The sequence below is a fragment of the Cololabis saira genome, chromosome 21 (genome assembly GCF_033807715.1).
Source record: "Cololabis saira isolate AMF1-May2022 chromosome 21, fColSai1.1, whole genome shotgun sequence".
Taxonomy (NCBI): domain Eukaryota; kingdom Metazoa; phylum Chordata; class Actinopteri; order Beloniformes; family Belonidae; genus Cololabis; species Cololabis saira.
This window is the reverse complement of record NC_084607.1, coordinates 17,224,615-17,243,821: the sequence shown is the minus strand read 5'-3', so window position 1 is coordinate 17,243,821 and position 19,207 is coordinate 17,224,615. Positions and strand designations below refer to the sequence as shown.

At 43.6% G+C, this 19,207-nt stretch overlaps 1 protein-coding gene across 1 annotated transcript; it reads left to right on the top strand.

Annotated features, from left to right (window-relative positions):
- Positions 1–16,965, top strand: cdc42ep4a (CDC42 effector protein (Rho GTPase binding) 4a). The gene is made up of 2 exons (XM_061712305.1): positions 1–245; positions 13,853–16,965. Exon 2 carries the CDS (start codon positions 13,975–13,977, stop codon positions 15,025–15,027), a length of 1,053 nt encoding a protein of 350 aa, XP_061568289.1. The 5' UTR covers positions 1–245; positions 13,853–13,974; the 3' UTR covers positions 15,028–16,965.
- Positions 16,966–19,207: the final 2,242 nt, after the last annotated feature.

Below are 19,207 nucleotides of genomic sequence, written 5' to 3'. Positions count from 1 at the left end.
CATTGTAGTGATTTCTGTCGCCTCAGAGCAGAAGCACCGTGTGTGGGGATGCGCTGACAGCTACTGTATTATTTCCGTCACAAAAAACAAGTCAGAACCGACCGTGGCGACGTTGTTGATCCGCGTGCAGCGAGCAGATCCGTGCGCTCTTTGCATCCTGTTCCGTTTGATGAGCGCAGCCCCCGTTATCAACCTGCGGGGGGCCCGAGTGAGGCAGCAGCCGGCTTTTATGAATGGGATGCTTGGTGAGTGTGCACGCTTTTTGTGTTTGGACTTACACTTAAACCTGAGATCATTTAAAAAAAAAAAAAGCGTCTTTATTTGTTTGTGCTGTTAAAATTGCATCCAAACGTGTTCACTGGTTCAGCTGGGCGCACGATGCGCTGGGCCGCTGACGCGCTTTGGTCAGCTGTTAAGGCTGAATTATGGTTCTGCGTTAAATCGACGCAGAGCCTACGCCGTAGGGTGCTGCGTACTCTACGGCCTACTGCGTTGGTGTAACGCGGAACCATAAATCAGCCTTTATTGTTCTCCTGCCACTGACCCACCCAGACTCAGCGTTTTATTGTAATTGGATCGAACCTCTAGTAAATGGTTAGCAAAAGAGCGAGTTAAGTGCTGCAGGGTAGATAAACATTGTGCATTATTTTTGATCTGCATCATTTCTTTGTGGAGGAAGCCGGAAAAGAGCGTCTTTCTTTCTTCTTCTTCTTCTTCTTCTTCTTTTTCTTTCCCCAGCATCACATAAGCATATGCATTTATTCTTATATTTGCTTTAATGATGTTTTGGCTTAAAACAGTCTTTGGTTTCACTTGTGGCCTTTTGAATAACCAGAACCTCCCTCCCCTTAAAACTCTGAAGAATAGGGCCAAAAACATGTTTAATGACTACAGAAAGGGATTGTGTGCACAATGTTGGTGTTGAGTCTCGGTAGTGATATTTGGAAGCACTTGTGCACTTTAGAGGTACTGAAACTCCCCACCGGTATTGTTTGCTTGATTTTTAGAGTTGCTGCTGTTTTGTATTTATTATTATTTTTACATGATCAAAACAAAATCCCAGGTTTCTGCAGTCACATGCTGTGCACACATGTGCTGTTTGTCCTGTCCATCACCCTTTTATCCCTGAGCCACTATCCTTGGGTGACCTGCTGAGTTTGCTTGGCAGGGGTGGTTTGCAGTATGATGGGCTCATTGTGTTGTAAAGAGGTGGGCCTCAAGTTTGTAGGCCACTAACTATCACTGCCACACGGGTTGAAACATTTTTTATGAGAAAATGATGCTCATCCATGGTCTATTTGTGAAACTTGACCCTCAACTTAAGCTGGCAGGGGCTTTGTGTGAGACTGCATTATGTTAAAACAGCGTGATGGATTTAGGTTGATGACACAGCAAAAAAAGCAAACGCTGAGATTAATGTGTCATAGGCTTAGCCTGTTTACTTTCCTCTGAAATTCCTCATAATTGAAGGGCTGGCTTTTAAAACCAGCCTGTTCAGGTTCTCCTTCCTCATCATCTTCAAGTTTCATTCACAAAGCATCTTTCTGCCCGCAAGCAGGCATGCCCGGGGCCTAAGGTGAACGTTTCCTCCTTCCCTGCGGCGTTGGACCTCTTGCCAACCACTCAGTTGTTGGGCATAGAAAAATGTAGACAGTATTTGTTGGCGTGCGTCCCAGGAATCACAACGTGACCAAAAAATGTGTTTTGCAAAAGTGAACAAATTTGTGCTATATAATTTTGAAATGATTAACATTTCAAAATATGACTGTGGTAGCGGTGGAGTGAAACAGTGTTATTTGTGGCCACTGAGTGCATGGTCACGCACCCTTGTTTGAACATGTCTGCAGTTTATGTGCTCATTTGAGGCAATGTGTGTGTCCTGCCCAGCCCCTTCACATTCCAGGAAATACCAATATAAACATTGTTTCCCCCCCTAGAATGCTTGTGAGAATGTTGAAGGTACACTCACATTTGAATACTTTGAACTGATTGGCAACTAAAGTGGCATACTTGTTAGGGTTTTCTTCCTTTTTCCCCCTTTGGGTAGGGTTATCATTTCCATTAAGTATTAAATGCTGTTTCTATCCAGTTTCTGAACGAGATCAGTGGAAAGTAAACTACAGAACCTTTTTTTTTATATATAATCACAATTCACAGATTATTATTTACAGCTCATTAGATCTTTCTTCTCCTTCATATAACTTTATAGTCCATACCATGACCCTCTAAAGGCAGCTTGTACTGTAGGGCTTGTTGCTGTGGTCTTTGTCTGAGTGCATCGTTTTCTTTTCTTATCTTGCTGCTTTGTGATTAGGTGTGAGGTCAGCAAATGTTTGTTGATATTATTAAGAAAACAGACACCGACCTGAGAGTCTAATCTTTAACAGTTTTACCTCAGTATTTGTTTTGTTCACAGCACCATTCTTCTCTTTGGTTTATATTTGTTTCATGTAGACTTCTTATCTTGTTTGCTGCTGAGTGGGTGGGAAAAAAAAGTGGATTTTCTTTCTCTGAAAAGAGCCTTTCTTTAATGCTCTCATGTTACCTTCATTTTAACCAAGGATAATTTAAGCACTAAGATGTCAATCAGAACGTTTACAAGCACTAACAGAAAGTCGAATTGTCGCCTTAATCCAACTGATATTGAAGTTTTAAAAGCACCTTAGCCGGGCTGTAGCTGAACCGAACTGAAGCTCTTGAGATGGAGCTTTTAGTGCCAGATACTGTGGTCCTAATCTGAGTTATCCCGGCATGTATACGCAAACCACGCTTAGCCGAGCTAGTGACTGTCCCGGGACTCGTCCTTCTGGAAGTGACGACCCGCGGGAGTGGGAATAACAACAGTCACGGCATCACAACAACACGGTAACGGAAGAAGAAGAGGGAGACTTTGTGTGCATCTTACTTGGAACATAATCAGGCTTAGTATGTACGGAAATTACAGAGCTGCTCCATCATTGGCGTCCATTTTTTCAGATGTTCTTGTCCTCCTTCGCGCTTGTTTACCAATTGTACCGGAAGAATGTCAACGTGAAAGTCATGTGGCGCCACCTACCGTCACGGAGTCGGATTATTGAGCACCTCACTGAATAATCGATTGTCTTCTGGCGCATTGGATTTATCAGATACTCCAGTTTAATCCTCAGCTAGATTGTTGCCAATAGCTTGATTTTAGATGTGCATATAACCGCACCGGTAGCAACTATAAGCATTTAAGTTATTGGAGTAGCCAGAGGTGTCTGACTTTCTTTCATCGTATAATATCACTTTGATTTCCATTCGCACCGATATTTTCTTAATTCCTTAGGAAGCATTGTCTACTTCTTGCCATCTCCCACCTCACAATCGGCAAAAACCTGCTTCAGAGATGAATCTAGGCCACAGACCGACAGTGGGCATGGCAGAGACGAATAAGAAACTCAAAAAAGCAATGACAGAAGGGAAAGTGAGATTGACCAGACTACAAATCATGGGCTGTGTTGTGAAAATCAAGTTGTTTTTCCATCTATAGGGGGACCGATTGAGCTAAAGGGGGAAAAAAAATGATATAAGTCCCAAATTACAACATTTTAAACCACAAACAGCAGCTTGCTATGTGAAGAAACTGTATATTTATACAGTGGTGTTCATACCAGAACACCCAGCTTCTACTTCCACTGCCTGCCTCCAGTTTCCTTCCAAGTTTTCTGTCATGGGGTTGACTGGCACACACGTGCATGTCCTTCAGAATGAATCAATGTGCATCTTGTTCTCCTGGATCTCCATTTAAATAATATTTTAAAAGAAAATGATAAACTTCTACAAAGAAGGATAAAATAGGACTCCAGCCTACATTTTAAACAAGGATGATTCGTAAGCTTCGTGAAAAGTTTCACCTTAAGTTTTCCCTCTCTGTTTTTGCTGTTAGCTTTGGCCTCCGTTGCTTCTGCACACAGTAGTTTCCTCAGGGCATACGTTACGCTTCAAGTGCCTGCATTTCTTTTCAGTCGGACAGTAACAAACCTGGTTCCTGCTTCCTAGCGAACCCCCTGCACATGTGGGCTTTTGTCATTAACGGCGGGCCTGAATTATGGCAGCGGCGGCGGCTGAGGAGACCCGAGTAACAGCTAAAGTAAAACAGTAATGTGACTGCAGGAATATGACAATGATTTGGTTGTTGGCGAAGTCGAACATGGAGCTAACCAAACAACTGTGTGACGCGTGTAAACCTGGCGAAAAATCATAAACAAAAGCATGTAGTAATAAGTTTGATCCGATGACGACAAAAGAAAAGAGTGATCCCTATAAACGCTGTGGGTTTGGAGGATGTAGCAAACAGTTTTGTCCTCGGTATGAACCGCAGAGCTGTAAATAATGGTAACTTTGCCTTTTTCATTCAAAATGTAGCAAACGCAGGAGTATGATGCTGCACCTGGTGTTTTCTGAAACGTTACAACATTTGTCAAATGTCTTTCTGCAAATCGAGCCAACCAGTAGTGCTTTGTGTGATCACAAATAAAATTACACTTTTATATGTCTGCAAAAGCTGGCTTTTGTGAATTCATGGATTGCCTAATATATCACTTTTTTAATGCAATTTTGTTTTGTATTTATTGTAATTAGAACTGCACTGCAATCCATAACTCTTTAAAAAGATAATCCAGCCCTTTTTCTTTTGTCCCGTGGCCCTGCCTAAACCTCCCCATAAATACGGGTACAGGATGTTATTTGGATTCAAACAGTTCAGCTTTGAGGCTGGCAAAATGAATTTCTGGTGATGATAATAAACGTACAAATTTCACGAGAACCGTTTTGTCCTTCTGCTGACACAACTGAAGGCACAAATTTCTTTTTATCATTTTACAAAAAACAAGAAGGGGGAAAAAATAAATAGTGTTGTGAAGGTGCCCCTAGCCTCGGAGCTGTTTGTCTTCCCACCACTGTCGGCCTTGACCATGTAATCATGACTCTCTCCCACCTTCAAAGAAATATTCTCCGAATCCCATAATTTCCCCTACGCTCTTTTCATCGTGCAGGTTTCCTCCTGGCTATTTGGAACTGCAGCCTCGCTGCTCCGCGGCAGCCCTTTCGCAGACACCCACATCACAAACACCTGTGGGCCCGAGGTTGCGGCTGTCATCAGCTGTTGTGACTCAGCTGCCTGCTGTCGAGAACATCCAGATGTGTTTATCTTCTCAAATAAATAACTAATCCGGAGGTGCTCCCTGTGCTGATGCACACTGATGTTGAGCACGGTGTCAGCCCGGGCTCAACATCCCCGCAGCTTATTAAAACTGAGCGTTGATAGAGATATGGGCTGTTTGTTTGGACAGCCTTTCTGTAGTACATTATGATGGAGCACAGCCTTGTTTACACTGCGACCGGTCAGGAAGGGCAGGCGGAGAAGATTTCCGGAGAGATGGGAGGGTTTGGGGCTTCATTTTCTCCCTGCCCTTCCGGTTGACTTGTCCCTTAACGTGTTCCTCCATTAAAACCCGAGCGTCTATTAGGGATGGGCGGTATGGACTAAAAAATGTATCACGATAATTTCTGGCATTTATCCCGATAACAATAAAAATGACGATAAAAAAATACCAATTCACCTCTCCACCTTTTTAACTATGAATCTATCTCGCTCTCAGATCCGCCATGTTTGTTACACAAAAACCTCATCAACATTTATTTATTTATTTATTTATTTATTTATTTATTTCTTTCTTTCTTTCTTTCTTTCTTTCTTTCTTTCTTTCTTTCTTTCTTTCTTTCTTTCTTTCTTTCTTTCTTTCTTTCTTTCTTTCTTTCTTTCTTTCTTTCTTTCTTTCTTTCTTTCTTTCTTTCTTTCTTTCTTTCTTTCTTTCTTTCTTTCTTTCTTTCTTTCTTTCTTTCTTTCTTTCTTTCTTTCTTTCTTTCTTTCTTTCTTTCTTTCTTTCTTTCTTTCTTTCTTTCTTTCTTTCTTTCTTTCTTTCTTTCTTTCTTTCTTTCTTTCTTTCTTTCTTTCTTTCTTTCTTTCAAAAATCAGCTTTATACAAAAACGTCATCAACAGGAATTTATCGTTTTTACTGCGAGATGACAAACTCTTATTGTGAGGAATTCTTTTGACGGTATATCGTGAACGGTAAAATATCGCCCATTCCTAGCGTCTATTCTCCTGCAAACTCACCCCTTGTTCTCTCAGCGCTCCACTGTATTATGGTTCTGTGGCATCTGTATCGCCGTGGAAATTACTCCTGTTCTTTCCTTTCCGTGTCCATCGACAGTAGGCTCGGATGTCTTTGGTCCAGAGAGGAAGTTATAAATGACCTAACAATTGGTCGTTGAACTTCCAGGTCTGGAAAGGGTTTTTAACTGTTATCACCAAAATGATTCAAAGTGATGTTAAGTGGTCGTTTCGGGCACGCTCTCTTATTATGTTGAGACGCTCTAAAATCGCCAGAGTGCTGCCAATTATTTCTGCCTCCCCACCCTCAATTTGCATTTAGATGGCAAGCCCAGCTCACGGATGACGCAGATGTTGATCCACGCAGCCTGCAATTTCTTTAGTGAGACCTGCGACTTTTATTCTGATCAGAGATAATAAGCAGAGTTGGAAAGCTTCACGTTTTGTGTGTGTGTGTGCGTGTGCGTGTGTGTGGTAGAGCCATAAAAGTGCTGATTATCAATCTGATTGAATGTACAAAATAGTTTTCAGCCTTGAATGTGATGAATGGGAATACAGAACTCTTGTCTGCCATCTGCTCTTCGAGGCTATAATGAAAGCTGTCAGTTTCATCACGATGGAGGACGGTCGGAGAGAAAGAGATGGAGTGTCATGTCTGGGAGCTGTGTTAGCTGTAAATGTAACAGAGACGAGTCTTTTCTCTGGCCGTTGGAGGTCAGCTGGTACATGTCTGACTGACTCGTTCTCCCACAGGAAACCATCCATGGGCTGTAGGGGGCTTTTGTGAAAGCTTCCATCTTGATTCCTCTGTCTTCCTGCTGGTTGGTCTGTTCTGCTTCTGTCATTTAAACGGATACTGCTAAATATAAATAACCTACCGGCGATCGTGATGGCCCTTTTTTAAGCTTCAGACGCTGCTTTCTTTATTTTCCACGGCTCCACACAGCTGGAATTATGAGTCTGTTATGTTGGATTATGATTTACTATATTTAAAATGCAGCTGAGGGTTGTCTGAGTGGTTTGGTGTCTCCAGTCTGAGTCGCTTACCTCTGATATTCCACTCACTGACTTGAGGAAAAATACAGATGGAGAACTCTCCGACATGAAAACCAATTCATAAATCCACAGGCGCCATTGTTAGCAGGAGGGCCCTAAAAACTAAGTTTTTCTTTCATCTTTACAGAGCGGCGCCCTGCTGTGAGAGGTGTGACATTAGCATAATGCACCTCCTCATACCAGCTTGCCAGGTAAATTTGGGAACGGAAAGAGACACAGATGTGGGTCTTTTTTCTTCCTCCTCTGGAAGGATATTATTTATAGGTGCAGCCTATCTGTGTGAGCCTTCCAGGGGATTTTCTGTGCAGATTTGCCTCCTCAGATGACATTAGTTGCTTCAGTCATTGAGGTTATTTGTCACTTATGGCTTTGCAATTGATTGAATTTTAATCACGATTTCATTTTTTGCTCTCGCTGTAATTGAGTGAAATCTATAATTTTGCCATATATTGTGTCTTGTGTTCCGCATGCACTTCAGGCATCGACTCTTCCTGTCAACAGCTAAGTGTTTCTTCTGTTTGTGTGTGTTTTTTATTTTTTTCCCCCTCCTTAATCAGCAGCCTCGTGCAGCTGTGGGCATGCACGGTTGTCAGATATGCCCTGGCGGCCCGCCCAGGTTGCACCCCGCCTCTGGTCCAGTATTATCTGGGATAGGCTCCAGCACTCCCAGAACAAAGTAGAAATAATGGAGGGATATATTGCTATTGATGCTTTATAGATTTCCCTGGGATTAGGCTAATGAATTATCTACGTTTTTCTTTTATCTACATTACTTTGGGGAAAATGATCGTCTCGGTGTGCAGGATTTCCTGATTTGATTATCCGCTCATCCAGAGCTGGGGCTGCTATTTTCATTTCTGATTTATCTGACAGTTAACTGTTCAGATCAGTTTGTAAAATGTCCCCAGACACTCTCTCGCCCTGCTTAATTAACAGTCTCAGAATACTACAACTAATCTTCATCAAGGTCAAAGGAATATAAAAAAAAAAGAAACCAGCTTACCTTATGATACCACATCAAACTGTTAAATAAAATAAATGTTCAGGGGAAAGGTTGAAGTTTGTACTGTGGTCATCATTCTACACCAATGGATCTGCTTGAGCCTAAAAACTGGAAGATTATGTTCGGTCCCCGTCTGCAGTTGCTCGCACCTCAATGTCGCACAAAGCAGGGCTTTCGCTTGTGTGATGTTTTGCTCTCACAAGGACAAAAACTCTGGATCAGCATCCGGGCAGAGCGCACGGGAGGCAGGAAATTGCTCGTGGGGAAATTGCAGTTTTGTCTAAAGCCTTATAGAAGATTGTGGATAAAGCTGCCCTCTTGTACCGAAGATATTTTTTTTTGTGTTTCTGTATCTGAGCTGCACGACTACACAATATGGACGAACAGATGGGAAAAAAAACAGTCGAGGCGGGAAGGGGTGCAGAGTAACACCTGTTATCAGCATGTAAATTCCCCCAGAGCATTACTTGCTGTATTTCCATTTGGACTCTTTCAGAGGGTTTTCAAACAGAAGGAAGCCTTCAGGGTAAAATAGTCAAATGTGCAAAAAAAAGGTCCAAGCCATCTGATGCGGTCTCACATGCAGACCCGCTTTAAAAAGCCTAGAGATGCATGTGTTTATGGACTCTAAAACCACCTCTCAGCTTTATGCAGGAACAACATAGCGAGGGGCGTGAGAAAACAGGCCGCAAGACCTGACCGATGCAACAAGCAAATGGGATACTTCCAGCGGCCCAAATGGACCATTTAAGCAACGGCTGCATTTGGCTTTAATGTAAGAAGGAGAAGCTTTATTTGCAGATTCTCATTAGAGCCGCATGTTCTCTCATTGTCGCATTTATATCGGAGGGCGTCATCTGCTTGGATGTCTGCTGTCCTTTTTTTGTGGGATTGAGAGATAATGTCATTTCCACTGTTTGTCCTGTGGCTGCTCCTTTCTAAATGAGACGTCCAGGTCCTCTAACTGAGTTGCATTGTAGATACCATCTACTAAAGGCCATTTGTCTGCTTGATTATTGGAGCGCGTGTGTGTGTGTGCGCGTGTGTGTCTTTTCAAGCGTATTACTGAGCACTGCTGTAGCCCCTTGCTGGTGTTTAAACATGTGGCAGTGCATTAGTTTTGACTTGTAAATGAAAAGTTTGCAAACACTGTGACCATCTCTGATTTTCAGACAGATGTGTTTTCTCACAAATTTTTGGGGGCATGTGGTGTCCCACCCCCTCATGTCATTCACCCTCGGGTCATGCAGTCGTCCATCCAGGTCAGTGACTTCAAATATCACAGACGGGGAGCCTGCAAAATCCACATAAGCAGCCCCCCCCGAGCCCCCCTTTCCCAAACAGCAGAGTGCACACAGGACCATTTAAGAGCAAAGAAGATGCATCACTGCCCTCATTCTGAAAATGGGCCAAAAGTCATGTTTGAGAGTTGACTGGTCTCTTGTACAATTGTATTCAGTGGCCTAGTTTGAGGGCTTTGACTAAGTGAAAATGTTAATTGCAAGTTCTACAGGCGGATGAGTGCATAGTCATTATAGGAGTGATCCAATCCACTAGCTTCCAACTCCTTTTTTCCTGCATTTAACTAGGGTCTTTAAAGTTGTTTGTTTTTGTTTTTTTGGACAAAGTAGCATCTGTGATCAAATCACATGTAGGCAGTAGGACAAAAACTGGCATTGGGGATCTAAACCAGCTGTTTTCATAGTGATAATTAAAATGTATGATCCACAAATATAGTCGTAAAACAGAGCCAGCATCACAGTCTCCCGGCATAAAAGCATCTTGGACCGAAATATCAGTTTTTTTTGCGAACAGATGTGCAGGAAGAAACGGGTTTGACTGGCAGCAGTTTGGAATGGTTCCTAGTTTGCTCGTGTTTATCACAAAGTGCATGCATGAGCACGCTGCTGCTCTTCACTCAGCGGTTGAGAAATATCAAGTCCATATCAAGGCAGATCAGTCAACCTTGTAATCGGTGCGTGTCATTCAGAGGGCTGGAGGTCTGGAGGCCAGAGAGGACTGTGTGTCTGAGAAGCATTAATGTCAGAATGAAAGGATGCAGATGTGCCTCTTTTTCTCCATTTTCTCTGCTGCAGTCCCTCTTTCCGTGCGTCCTGTGGGCTGCGTTGCAGTCGGATCATGAGTCTGTTTATAGAGTCAACACGCCCCCCCCCTACCCCCCTGATGCTGTGACCCAACGGTTCCCACGCCTACCACTGCCTTCTCAGGCCCTTTTACATTTTTGTCACATGCATACACCCACTTGTGCATGATCACACTTCTTCAACGAATGCCACTGCTGTCAGCTTAGTTCTGTAGAAATGCAGATCAGGCCTGACGGGGTGGAACTGCAGACCCTCTGAATCGGGTTTACACTTCGCTTACGAAGAAGAACAGTGTATCCGGGTGTCTGTAACACATTTTTTGATGGAAGTCTCTCCATTTCATTTTTCCCCCTGACCCTGGCCGGGGGGCCCGATGGTGCACCGATGCGAGCTTTCACCACGCCTGTTCGATCAGAAAGTCCATTTTTGCTGTTTTCTGTTTACGCCAACCAAGAGAAACTAGTTGAATGAATGTTTTCTTTTCCTGAGCTGGGTGTGAATACTTTCCCATCACAATTTCCTCGTTTCAACCCATAACAGGCTGCTTCAATAATAAACATGTTTCTGCAAAATAATTGACCTTGTTTGTGTGTCTTGGTGAAGCCATTTAAAGTTCATGGAAAGTTACATTTTTTTTTTTATCAAGGATCAGGATGATTTATTATTTATCTCCCAAATATCCCAACTAAAGCTCTGGGATATTTTGATATTTAAAAAGTTTTTTTGTTTCATTGTGGACAGTCAGAAATGGCAACATATGGAGTAAATGAGTCGGGTTGCATGCTTCTCTGAGGCCTGAGGTCTTCTGCAGCCTCCAACAGGAAATGCTAGCGCATGCTTGCATGCAGAAGAAGGTTTCTATGGCAACCAAAGCAGGTGTGCGCATTAACAGGAAGAGGAGGCTCAGCTGGCAAAGACGAGCCGAGGTAGACGAAGGAGGTCACACAGTAAAAAGCCTGCCACATAAAACGGCTCAAATCTCCCAACAGCGAACCTTCAAAGAGCAAACCTTGACTTGAATATCTTTCGAAAGCTCCTCCATGAGAAATTTCAAAGTCAATGTTAAGTCACTGACGGCTTCAACAGCCTTCTTTGTTTCCATCAGTAAACAAAGATTGGAGTTAACATGCAAGCCAGAGAGGTGCTCGGCTGGTACAGAAAGCATTTCCTCTGGCCTGTTTACGTTGCCATAAAGAGTTTCCGCCCTCGAGTCAGACTCGAACGTTATTTCTTTTTAATGTGCATCCGTGGAAGCTGCTTGCAGACCACCGTGACAGTGCTCTTTTCATGTGTATTTCATGTTGAAATGGATAGTTAATGAGACACCCTGCTCCTGTTCCCCGGTGCACCACCTGAGGAAGAGGAGGAGGAGGAAGCTTGAGTGTCTGACTGGTGGCCTGTGGTGAGGCTCGCTCTGCCGGGGTTTTTTAATAATGTAGAAGCACTTTTTCTGTAAGCTGTCGCTCAAACCTGTAGGGGTCTAAACAGTCGGTGGGGAAGAGGATGGGTCGGGAAAGTGGTCTGTCAGTTCTCGGAATGCAATTCTCCGTACATTTCTTAACAGAGGGTTAACCGGGTTTATTGTTTTTTTTTTTTTGTTTTTATGAAGCGTGTTTCCATTCCTGGTGAGTAGATTACATGGACTCATTATAAACCTGCGTGTCAAAGCACAATATTTCAGTTTTTCTAGGTTTTCTGAAAGAATCGTTGTATAAAAGGTGTGTGTAAGATTTGGTTGAATGGTCCTTTGCAGGTTTCATCCCAATCTGATCGACAAGCTTAAAGTGTCTTATGTCCCACTGTCTCTGAATGGACTTTTAAACACACAAATGCACAAAATGTCCAAAGCAGCCAGAATGTGAAAACCATTCCAAAAAGATCAGTGTTACACCGCTTATACCATCCACATTTTTTTTTAAGGGCTGCCAGTTTCAAGTGTCTGCTGAGGCTTTGAGATGATGCTAAAAACACTGAGGGTATGTCTGGAAAAATGTCGAGGTTTTGTAGTATTCCATCCAGTTCGTGCAAAACCCCAGTTCAGTTGGCTGAAAAACAGCCCAGATACATATCACCCTGCGTACCAATTAGTTTTGTGCTGTGTATTCGTCTCATTTTTACTCCTCCAAACATACCTCTGGTCATCGTGTCAAGGATGCTGCAACAGAATGTAGTTGCAGATTAAGTCTGAGTTGTAAAGCGTCAATCTTGCAGCCCTTTTTTTTTTTTTTTACTCAGCCCTGTATGGATGTGCAAGTTTGGCGAAGCTCTCTTGGCTTGAAGTGCACAGATTCTGTCAAAAATATGTACTATTGTCATGGATGTATAGAACTGCAGTGAAATAAATCCCTCTGAACTGTTATGAGTGATCCAATATTCTTTTCAAGTGAAGCTCGGTGGATAGAGTCATATGGGCAAAATGCCTTATGTATAAGACATTTGCGTATTCATTCATGCAGTTCTTGTTTATCGCTGCACATCCAGTGATTAATGCCAAACCAAGCATGAACTTGAAAATCAAAAGGGATCTGAAGTTTGAAGAGTAAGACTGTAGAAAAGGGCATCTTCCCAAAGTTAAAGACTCTTGCCATCTCAACGTGATTATCAGCATATATTATATTCTTTACAGAATATAGGTGAGAATATATCATATAGTAATGTGTCTGCACTCTTTTCACCTCTAGATAATTTATACTTGGCTGTTTAAGTGTTTAAACCAATGATCTGGGAATCTGCTGCTGCTCAGAGATGGCAACAAAAGCCATTATGTGTGCAATAACCCTTCTTCCATCATTCCTTCTTCCACCCTTCTCCCCTTGAACCTTCACACTATAGGTTAGTTCAGTTAATGCTGTCACTCTAATCTAAAGTCATGATCACCAGGAAGTAGGCCTAAAAAAACAAACTAAAAATATTTGGGGATTTTTAGCACCGGTTAATTAATAACCAACGTTGGTGGATGTACACTTCTGAGCTTTGATGTATAATTATCACCCTGTGTTAAGTTAAAAATGATCACGCCTTAGGAAAAGAACAGCTCGGAGACGTTGTTGACAGCCCAATTTGTCATGGCATTCATGTCCACGATGGGCATATTTGAACATCTGTCCGGAAGAAGGACTTTTCATCACTCGGGGATGAGAGTTTGCTTGTTTAACGTCTGATGTGCAAAGCTGATCTTCATACCAAAAAACCCCTCGCAGCCCTCAGCTATCCCTCTCATTCATGTCGGTCTGTGGTTGGTGTTTTGCTCTTAGTTATGATATGTTTTGAAGTGCAATCCTGTGGTGTCCTCCCATCATTCTTTAGTGTGTTTTAGAGGTCATCTCACAGAGAAGATGGAAAATCACTGCTTATCATTACAGAGTAATTGATAGCTTCAGTTCTTGCAATTAGTGGAACACTTGAAATCCCTGGAGAAATTTTTTTCTTTAATGTTTTTGAATAAGATGGAAATTGATAGTCTCATAGCTTGTGTTGGTGTCATAGGGATCTAAGCCTTTTTACTTTCTGCTGTAATTTATTTATTGTGTTTTTGTGTTTTCCTTTTTCAGGTTTCCAAGCTGACTGGAGGTGAGGAGAATTAGAATTTTTCAACCGGATTCTGGCAGAGTGCGTGCTTTCTCTGTGGCCAAAACCCCTCCAACGTGTAAAATACAACGCCCAGGCCGCCACAATGCCCATCTTAAAACAGCTGGTGTCGTCCTCCCAGACGAAGCGCCGCTCCCGATTGGACCTGACGAGGGAGATGATCAGCGCTCCCCTAGGTGACTTCCGCCACACCATGCACGTGGGCCGCAGCGGAGACGCGTTTGGGGACACGTCATTTCTCAGCACGCGCTCAGGAGAGCCTTCCCCGGAGACCACATCATTCCCACGCTCTCCGCGGCCCGGCCTCCTGTCTCGCACCTTCAGGAGCAGCAAGCGCTCCCAGTCGGTGACCAGAGTGGACCAGCAGAGGGACAACAGCCCCGTGGCCCCGGGGGGCTCGCCCAAATTTGTTAAGAACGCCATGTCTCTGCCTTTTCTCAACAATGAAGACCGAGGGGACGGCATGGTGGCAAAGAGTTTATCTTCAAGTCCCTTTAAGCAGTTTGAGGAGCTGGACGGAGGAGCGTCTGCCGCCATGCACTTCCTCGAGTTGCAGGAAAAAAACTTTGGAGAACTGACGGAGCTGCCGGATAACGGCGTTCGCTGCGGAGGCGGAATGAAACACGCCGAGTCCGTCATGTCGTTTCACGTCGACCTGGGACCGTCCATGTTGAACGACATCCTAGGGGTGATGGAAAAGGAGGATGACGACCTCGGCTACGAGGAGGGCAAGAGCAGCGAGGGCCGTGCGTCGCCGCCCATCAGCACCCACGATGAGAAGGAGGATGGCGAGGAGACGGGAAAACAGGACGGTGGGGATGAGGAGATGCAGATGGACAAAGATGCGGCGGAGCTGCAGCAGCAGACCTCCACGCATCCAGCCGGCTCCATCGATCTGAGGTCGGACGATGGGGGGCCGTACACCCCCGAGTACACTCCCGAGATCCGACCCAAGCACCTGCAGCACCTAGACAGCTGCTCCATGTCGAGCTCGGGCTCCGCTGCGCTGGACGAGAAACCCAACAGCCAGAACTACGCAGGAGACACGGACAGCGCCACGTTCAGTGCACCGCCAGAGGAGGAGAGCAACTTCTCCTCTTTTTTGGAAGATGACGATGACGAAGAGATCCATGTATGAAAGGTCCAGAGTTGCCTGGAAAAAGAAATGTTAATAACCATGCTGCGAAAGTGATTTATGCAAAGTTGGCAAGTCCTTTTGACTGTGTGGATTTTTACTTGAACGGGAAGTAATCAGGTACTTTGGAAGTGGGAGTGGAGGAAATGGAGTACATTTATTTGGTCAGGTGACCACTCCCTCTAGATGTTCCCGATGCCATCCACCCGAGCGCCTTACCCTCAACTTTGTCGGCCTTCTCTCCCTTTTGAACACTAATGTAACTAACGTGGATGAAAATACACTTCCTGATTCTGGAACATTCCTGAAAGAGCAGAGGGTGCTGGTTGAGAAGGAACTTTGGTCGGAAAAAACACTTTCCAAAGCTAAACCCCAGTCCAGCCTGTCTCTTCTTGCTCCAAACTTCACGTGTCACGTGTGCTGTTTTCATGTGCTTTGCCTCCTTTTCTTTTCTCCTCTCTCTCTCTCTCTCTCTCTCTGTCTGGCTGTGGGGCAGCATGCGGCCCGAACCGAACAGAACGCCTCTGTCACAGCAGGATCACTGGTGGGTAACTTGTCACAATAGAGGGAGCTGTGTTTGTCACTGGAGTGCGAGGCGCCGCATCACGCCTCTTTCATCAGAAAATATTATCGCAGTGCCACAGATCTATCAGACTTTTCTCCCTTATGTAACTCAGGGTCCCTGTGACGCCGCTCGGAGGCTGCCATCTCCCGCTTTAGAGCAGGGCGACAAAAACCCAAACCAAAATTTTCTTCTGTTAATAATTCAGTGACTGCCACACAAGCTTAGACTCAGTGGTTTAGGGAGAAGCAGCGCTGTAAAGCTAATGAAGATTCATTGCGTTAACTGTAAAGAATGCTGTTGCTACAGGAAACCAGGCTTGTATGCGGCTCATTATTACTTTCTTTTAAATCTCTTTGGTAATGATTTTTTTTTTTTTTTTTTAATGCATCCCTTCAACTCTGACTTCCTCCTGCTCATCCGTCACTCGGAGTTGAAACTGAAATATGTTTGACAACCACTTCCTTCCTTCCTTTTTTTTTCTTTCTCTTTCTTTTAAATACAGCCGAGCAACTGCAGTGGTGCAACTGAACCGTAAAAAAATGATACTCATTAGTCGAGATGTAAAAGCGGTTAAAAGCACCACTCATGAGTGGTGCTTTAAGGTATGTATAGTTGAAAATAAAGTGCACCAGCAGGGATGGGGAAATCAGACACACTAGTATTTGTTGTTTAATACCTTTTTTCCCTTTTCTTTTTTTTTTTTTTTTTAAATCTGCCACATTTGTGTCACTTCTGTTTGAAGAGTGGATGAAAAAGAAGACATAGCCAGCAATAGATGCAAGAGCACTGAAGAAGGGGAAAAAAAAGATTGCTGTTTTTGTCGCAAGTTGCAAGTCATTGCAGCTCGACTCTGCCTCTTGCATCATTAAAGGCACGAGGCTTAGGCGTAGTTGCGCTGATTGATTTCACTGCCTTAACTGAGACTGACAGATGTGCCAAATCACAATTTTCCATCCAAAAATAATTTCATTTGGGGGAAAGAAAGGAAAGAAAAAAAAACTACTTTTTTTTTCTGGGAGAGCCTGTCAAATGTGTTTTCTTTTACGCCACTGTGTAGCGAATTGTTGATGAATACACGTTGAGATTTGCAGGTTAAAAGGATACAAATAAAACTGTGCTCTAAGGTGTAATATCCTGTAGGAAAAAGAGGTAATTAAACTGTTTCCATTACTGGACATGTAACACTGACACACTACAGAAAAAAAAAAAAAAAAAAAAAAAGTATTCAGGTAATTTCTAATGGTTTATTTTGTGCGAATGGGAAGTCGTGCTCTCTGTAGTATTTGCTATGCCTTACTGTCGTCCTCTTTGTTTAATTCCAGCCTTTACTTCTGTATTATTCAAAATAACCTATATTTTTCAATAAAAGATAACTGAGTGTCTCCCTTGTTTATTTTTTGCTGTTTTATGTGAGTGAATCAGGATACAATACTGTGTGTGTGTGAAGTGTTACACACTCACAATGGCCCTCACAAAGGGTTCCTTGAGTGCCGCCTCTGTTTCCTGTCACTATTCTTCGGGCCTCTCAGAGGAGGAAGAAAAGGAAGCATTTCAGGCCATAGAGGGAGACTTTTTCTTTTTTCTTTTCTTTTAAGTGTACGAGCTGAAAACAACCTGACCCATGAGTATTTATGTGCGAGGAAAATAAATGTCTAAGTAAGTCTGGAAGTAAGGCTTATTTAAGTCGTCACTGCCTGCGTAGGTGAGAAGGGCAAAGGAAAAGACTGATCCTGATCGCTGAGGAAAGCTGCAATGATGAACTGGGTTGATGGGTAGTTCTTCTCACCCCACTTACTGGAAGATGGATGAGTTGAACAGTCACACAAGACCGGGATCCCACTCATCATCACGGACTGAAAACAGTTCTGTCACTTTCGATTTTCAAGCCCATCCTTTGGGTATCCGCACACCAGTGGGTGCCTCGCAGCTCGGGTAAAGTTCAGTGCACCAACTTTTGTTAAAACTCCTCAGACAGCGTAAAGGTGTCGCTCCTTATCCCTCCCTATTACAGCTGCATTCTGAAAACATCTCTCTCTCTCTCTCTCCCTCCTTGTTGATGCAGTCTTTCATCTGCACTTTAGGGTATCTTTAATCTCCTTTCACTTTCTATTCGTCATGGTCACATTATTTCAGTGTCTAATCTCCACAGGGCTCAAAAAGTCATTATTCTTACACTTGTGGCGAAAGCAGGCCGTTTATATTGATTGTTCTGGTCAATACAAACTAGTGGAGGTATTGATCCTTCCTCTCTCTGCCTGTAAAACGTCATTATTCCTCTAATAGATTTTGGGGATTTTTTTTTTTTTTTTTTTCCTTGAGAAGGAAAGACTAAATCTTCACTTGGCACCAGTTTTTCCTTTTGATTCCGCAAATCAGGTTTTCAATCACCCCTTTATAATGAAATGGTATTTCATTGTGTCGCCTTGCATCGCAGGAGCCAATCAGCTAAAAGCTGTCCTCTACTGCCATCTAGCGGCGGCGTGAAGCTCCGTCCTGGGATGGGTGTGTCGCTGTTATGACTGAGTAGAATTGCAGTTAAATTGGTCATTGTGAACCCTTTCTTTTACACCCAGAAGCCTGATTTTTGTTTGACATTAATTTCCATTTAGCATTGATATGCTTTTATTCTGAAGTACCCTAAAACGCTTTTGAAAAAAAAAAAAAGAAAAAAAAAAAAAAAGAATCTCCAAGTCATTGCTCAGGACTGCCAAAGAAGATTATTAAGTTGATTTATAGTGTGAGGCAGGATGTGAACACCGCTGTTCAAGTTGTCTTTCTCACTGCAACTAGACACCGGAGGCTCGTGATTTGTTCAGGCCGCTCAGCTCACCTCCCTCCCCCGGTTTGTAATTTGAGTCTCGCCTTGCAGCTGTGCGGAGTTTCTCATCTGCCTCTGGGGCTGTCAAATGTAATTTCCCGTCGGTTTTTAGCTTTTCTTTGGAAATTTCCATTTTTTTTTTTTTATTTCCCCCCTTTCCTCGCCCGAGCCGCCGATGGGAGGCGCTCAGTGTCTTCGGGTTCCGTAATGTCAGGAGCCCCCGTCTGGACCCGCAACCTTTTCCGCCAAATTCCATCAGCAGACTTTGCAACTCCTCCAGGAGGCTGAAGGCACGCTGAAATCTGGAAAGTATTAAACAACCTGCTGGTGTGGTGGGGGTGCGAGGTTTTTTTTTTTTTGGGGGGAGGGGGGGCTGAGGAAGAGAAGGTGGGTGGTGGTCAAAGTAGAGAGATGAGGTGGGGGGAGTAAAAAAATTGGGAATGGGGGAGGAAAGGAGAATGCAAAATGTGTTCATACACCGCCCTTTTCCCTGCCCCCACACACCAGACACAGATAAGCCCCCCCTCACCCCCTTTTTTGCCCAAAAAATAAAATAAAATGCAGACCACTCCCAAGGCGGCCTTTTATATCTTTTATATCTACAGCTGAATTTCACAACTCCCTTTCTTTAATGGGTTGTAAACATGCAGTTCTTTCTCATATGCAGTGTTGCAGAGGGAGGAGGTGGGGAGCGTGTGGGTGTGGCATGTTGGAGTCACTCTCTGGCACACAACTGGAAGACGAGTGTCATGGTCTAAAATTCCCAACTTTGCGGTTGCGGTGGGTTTCAGGAATAATGG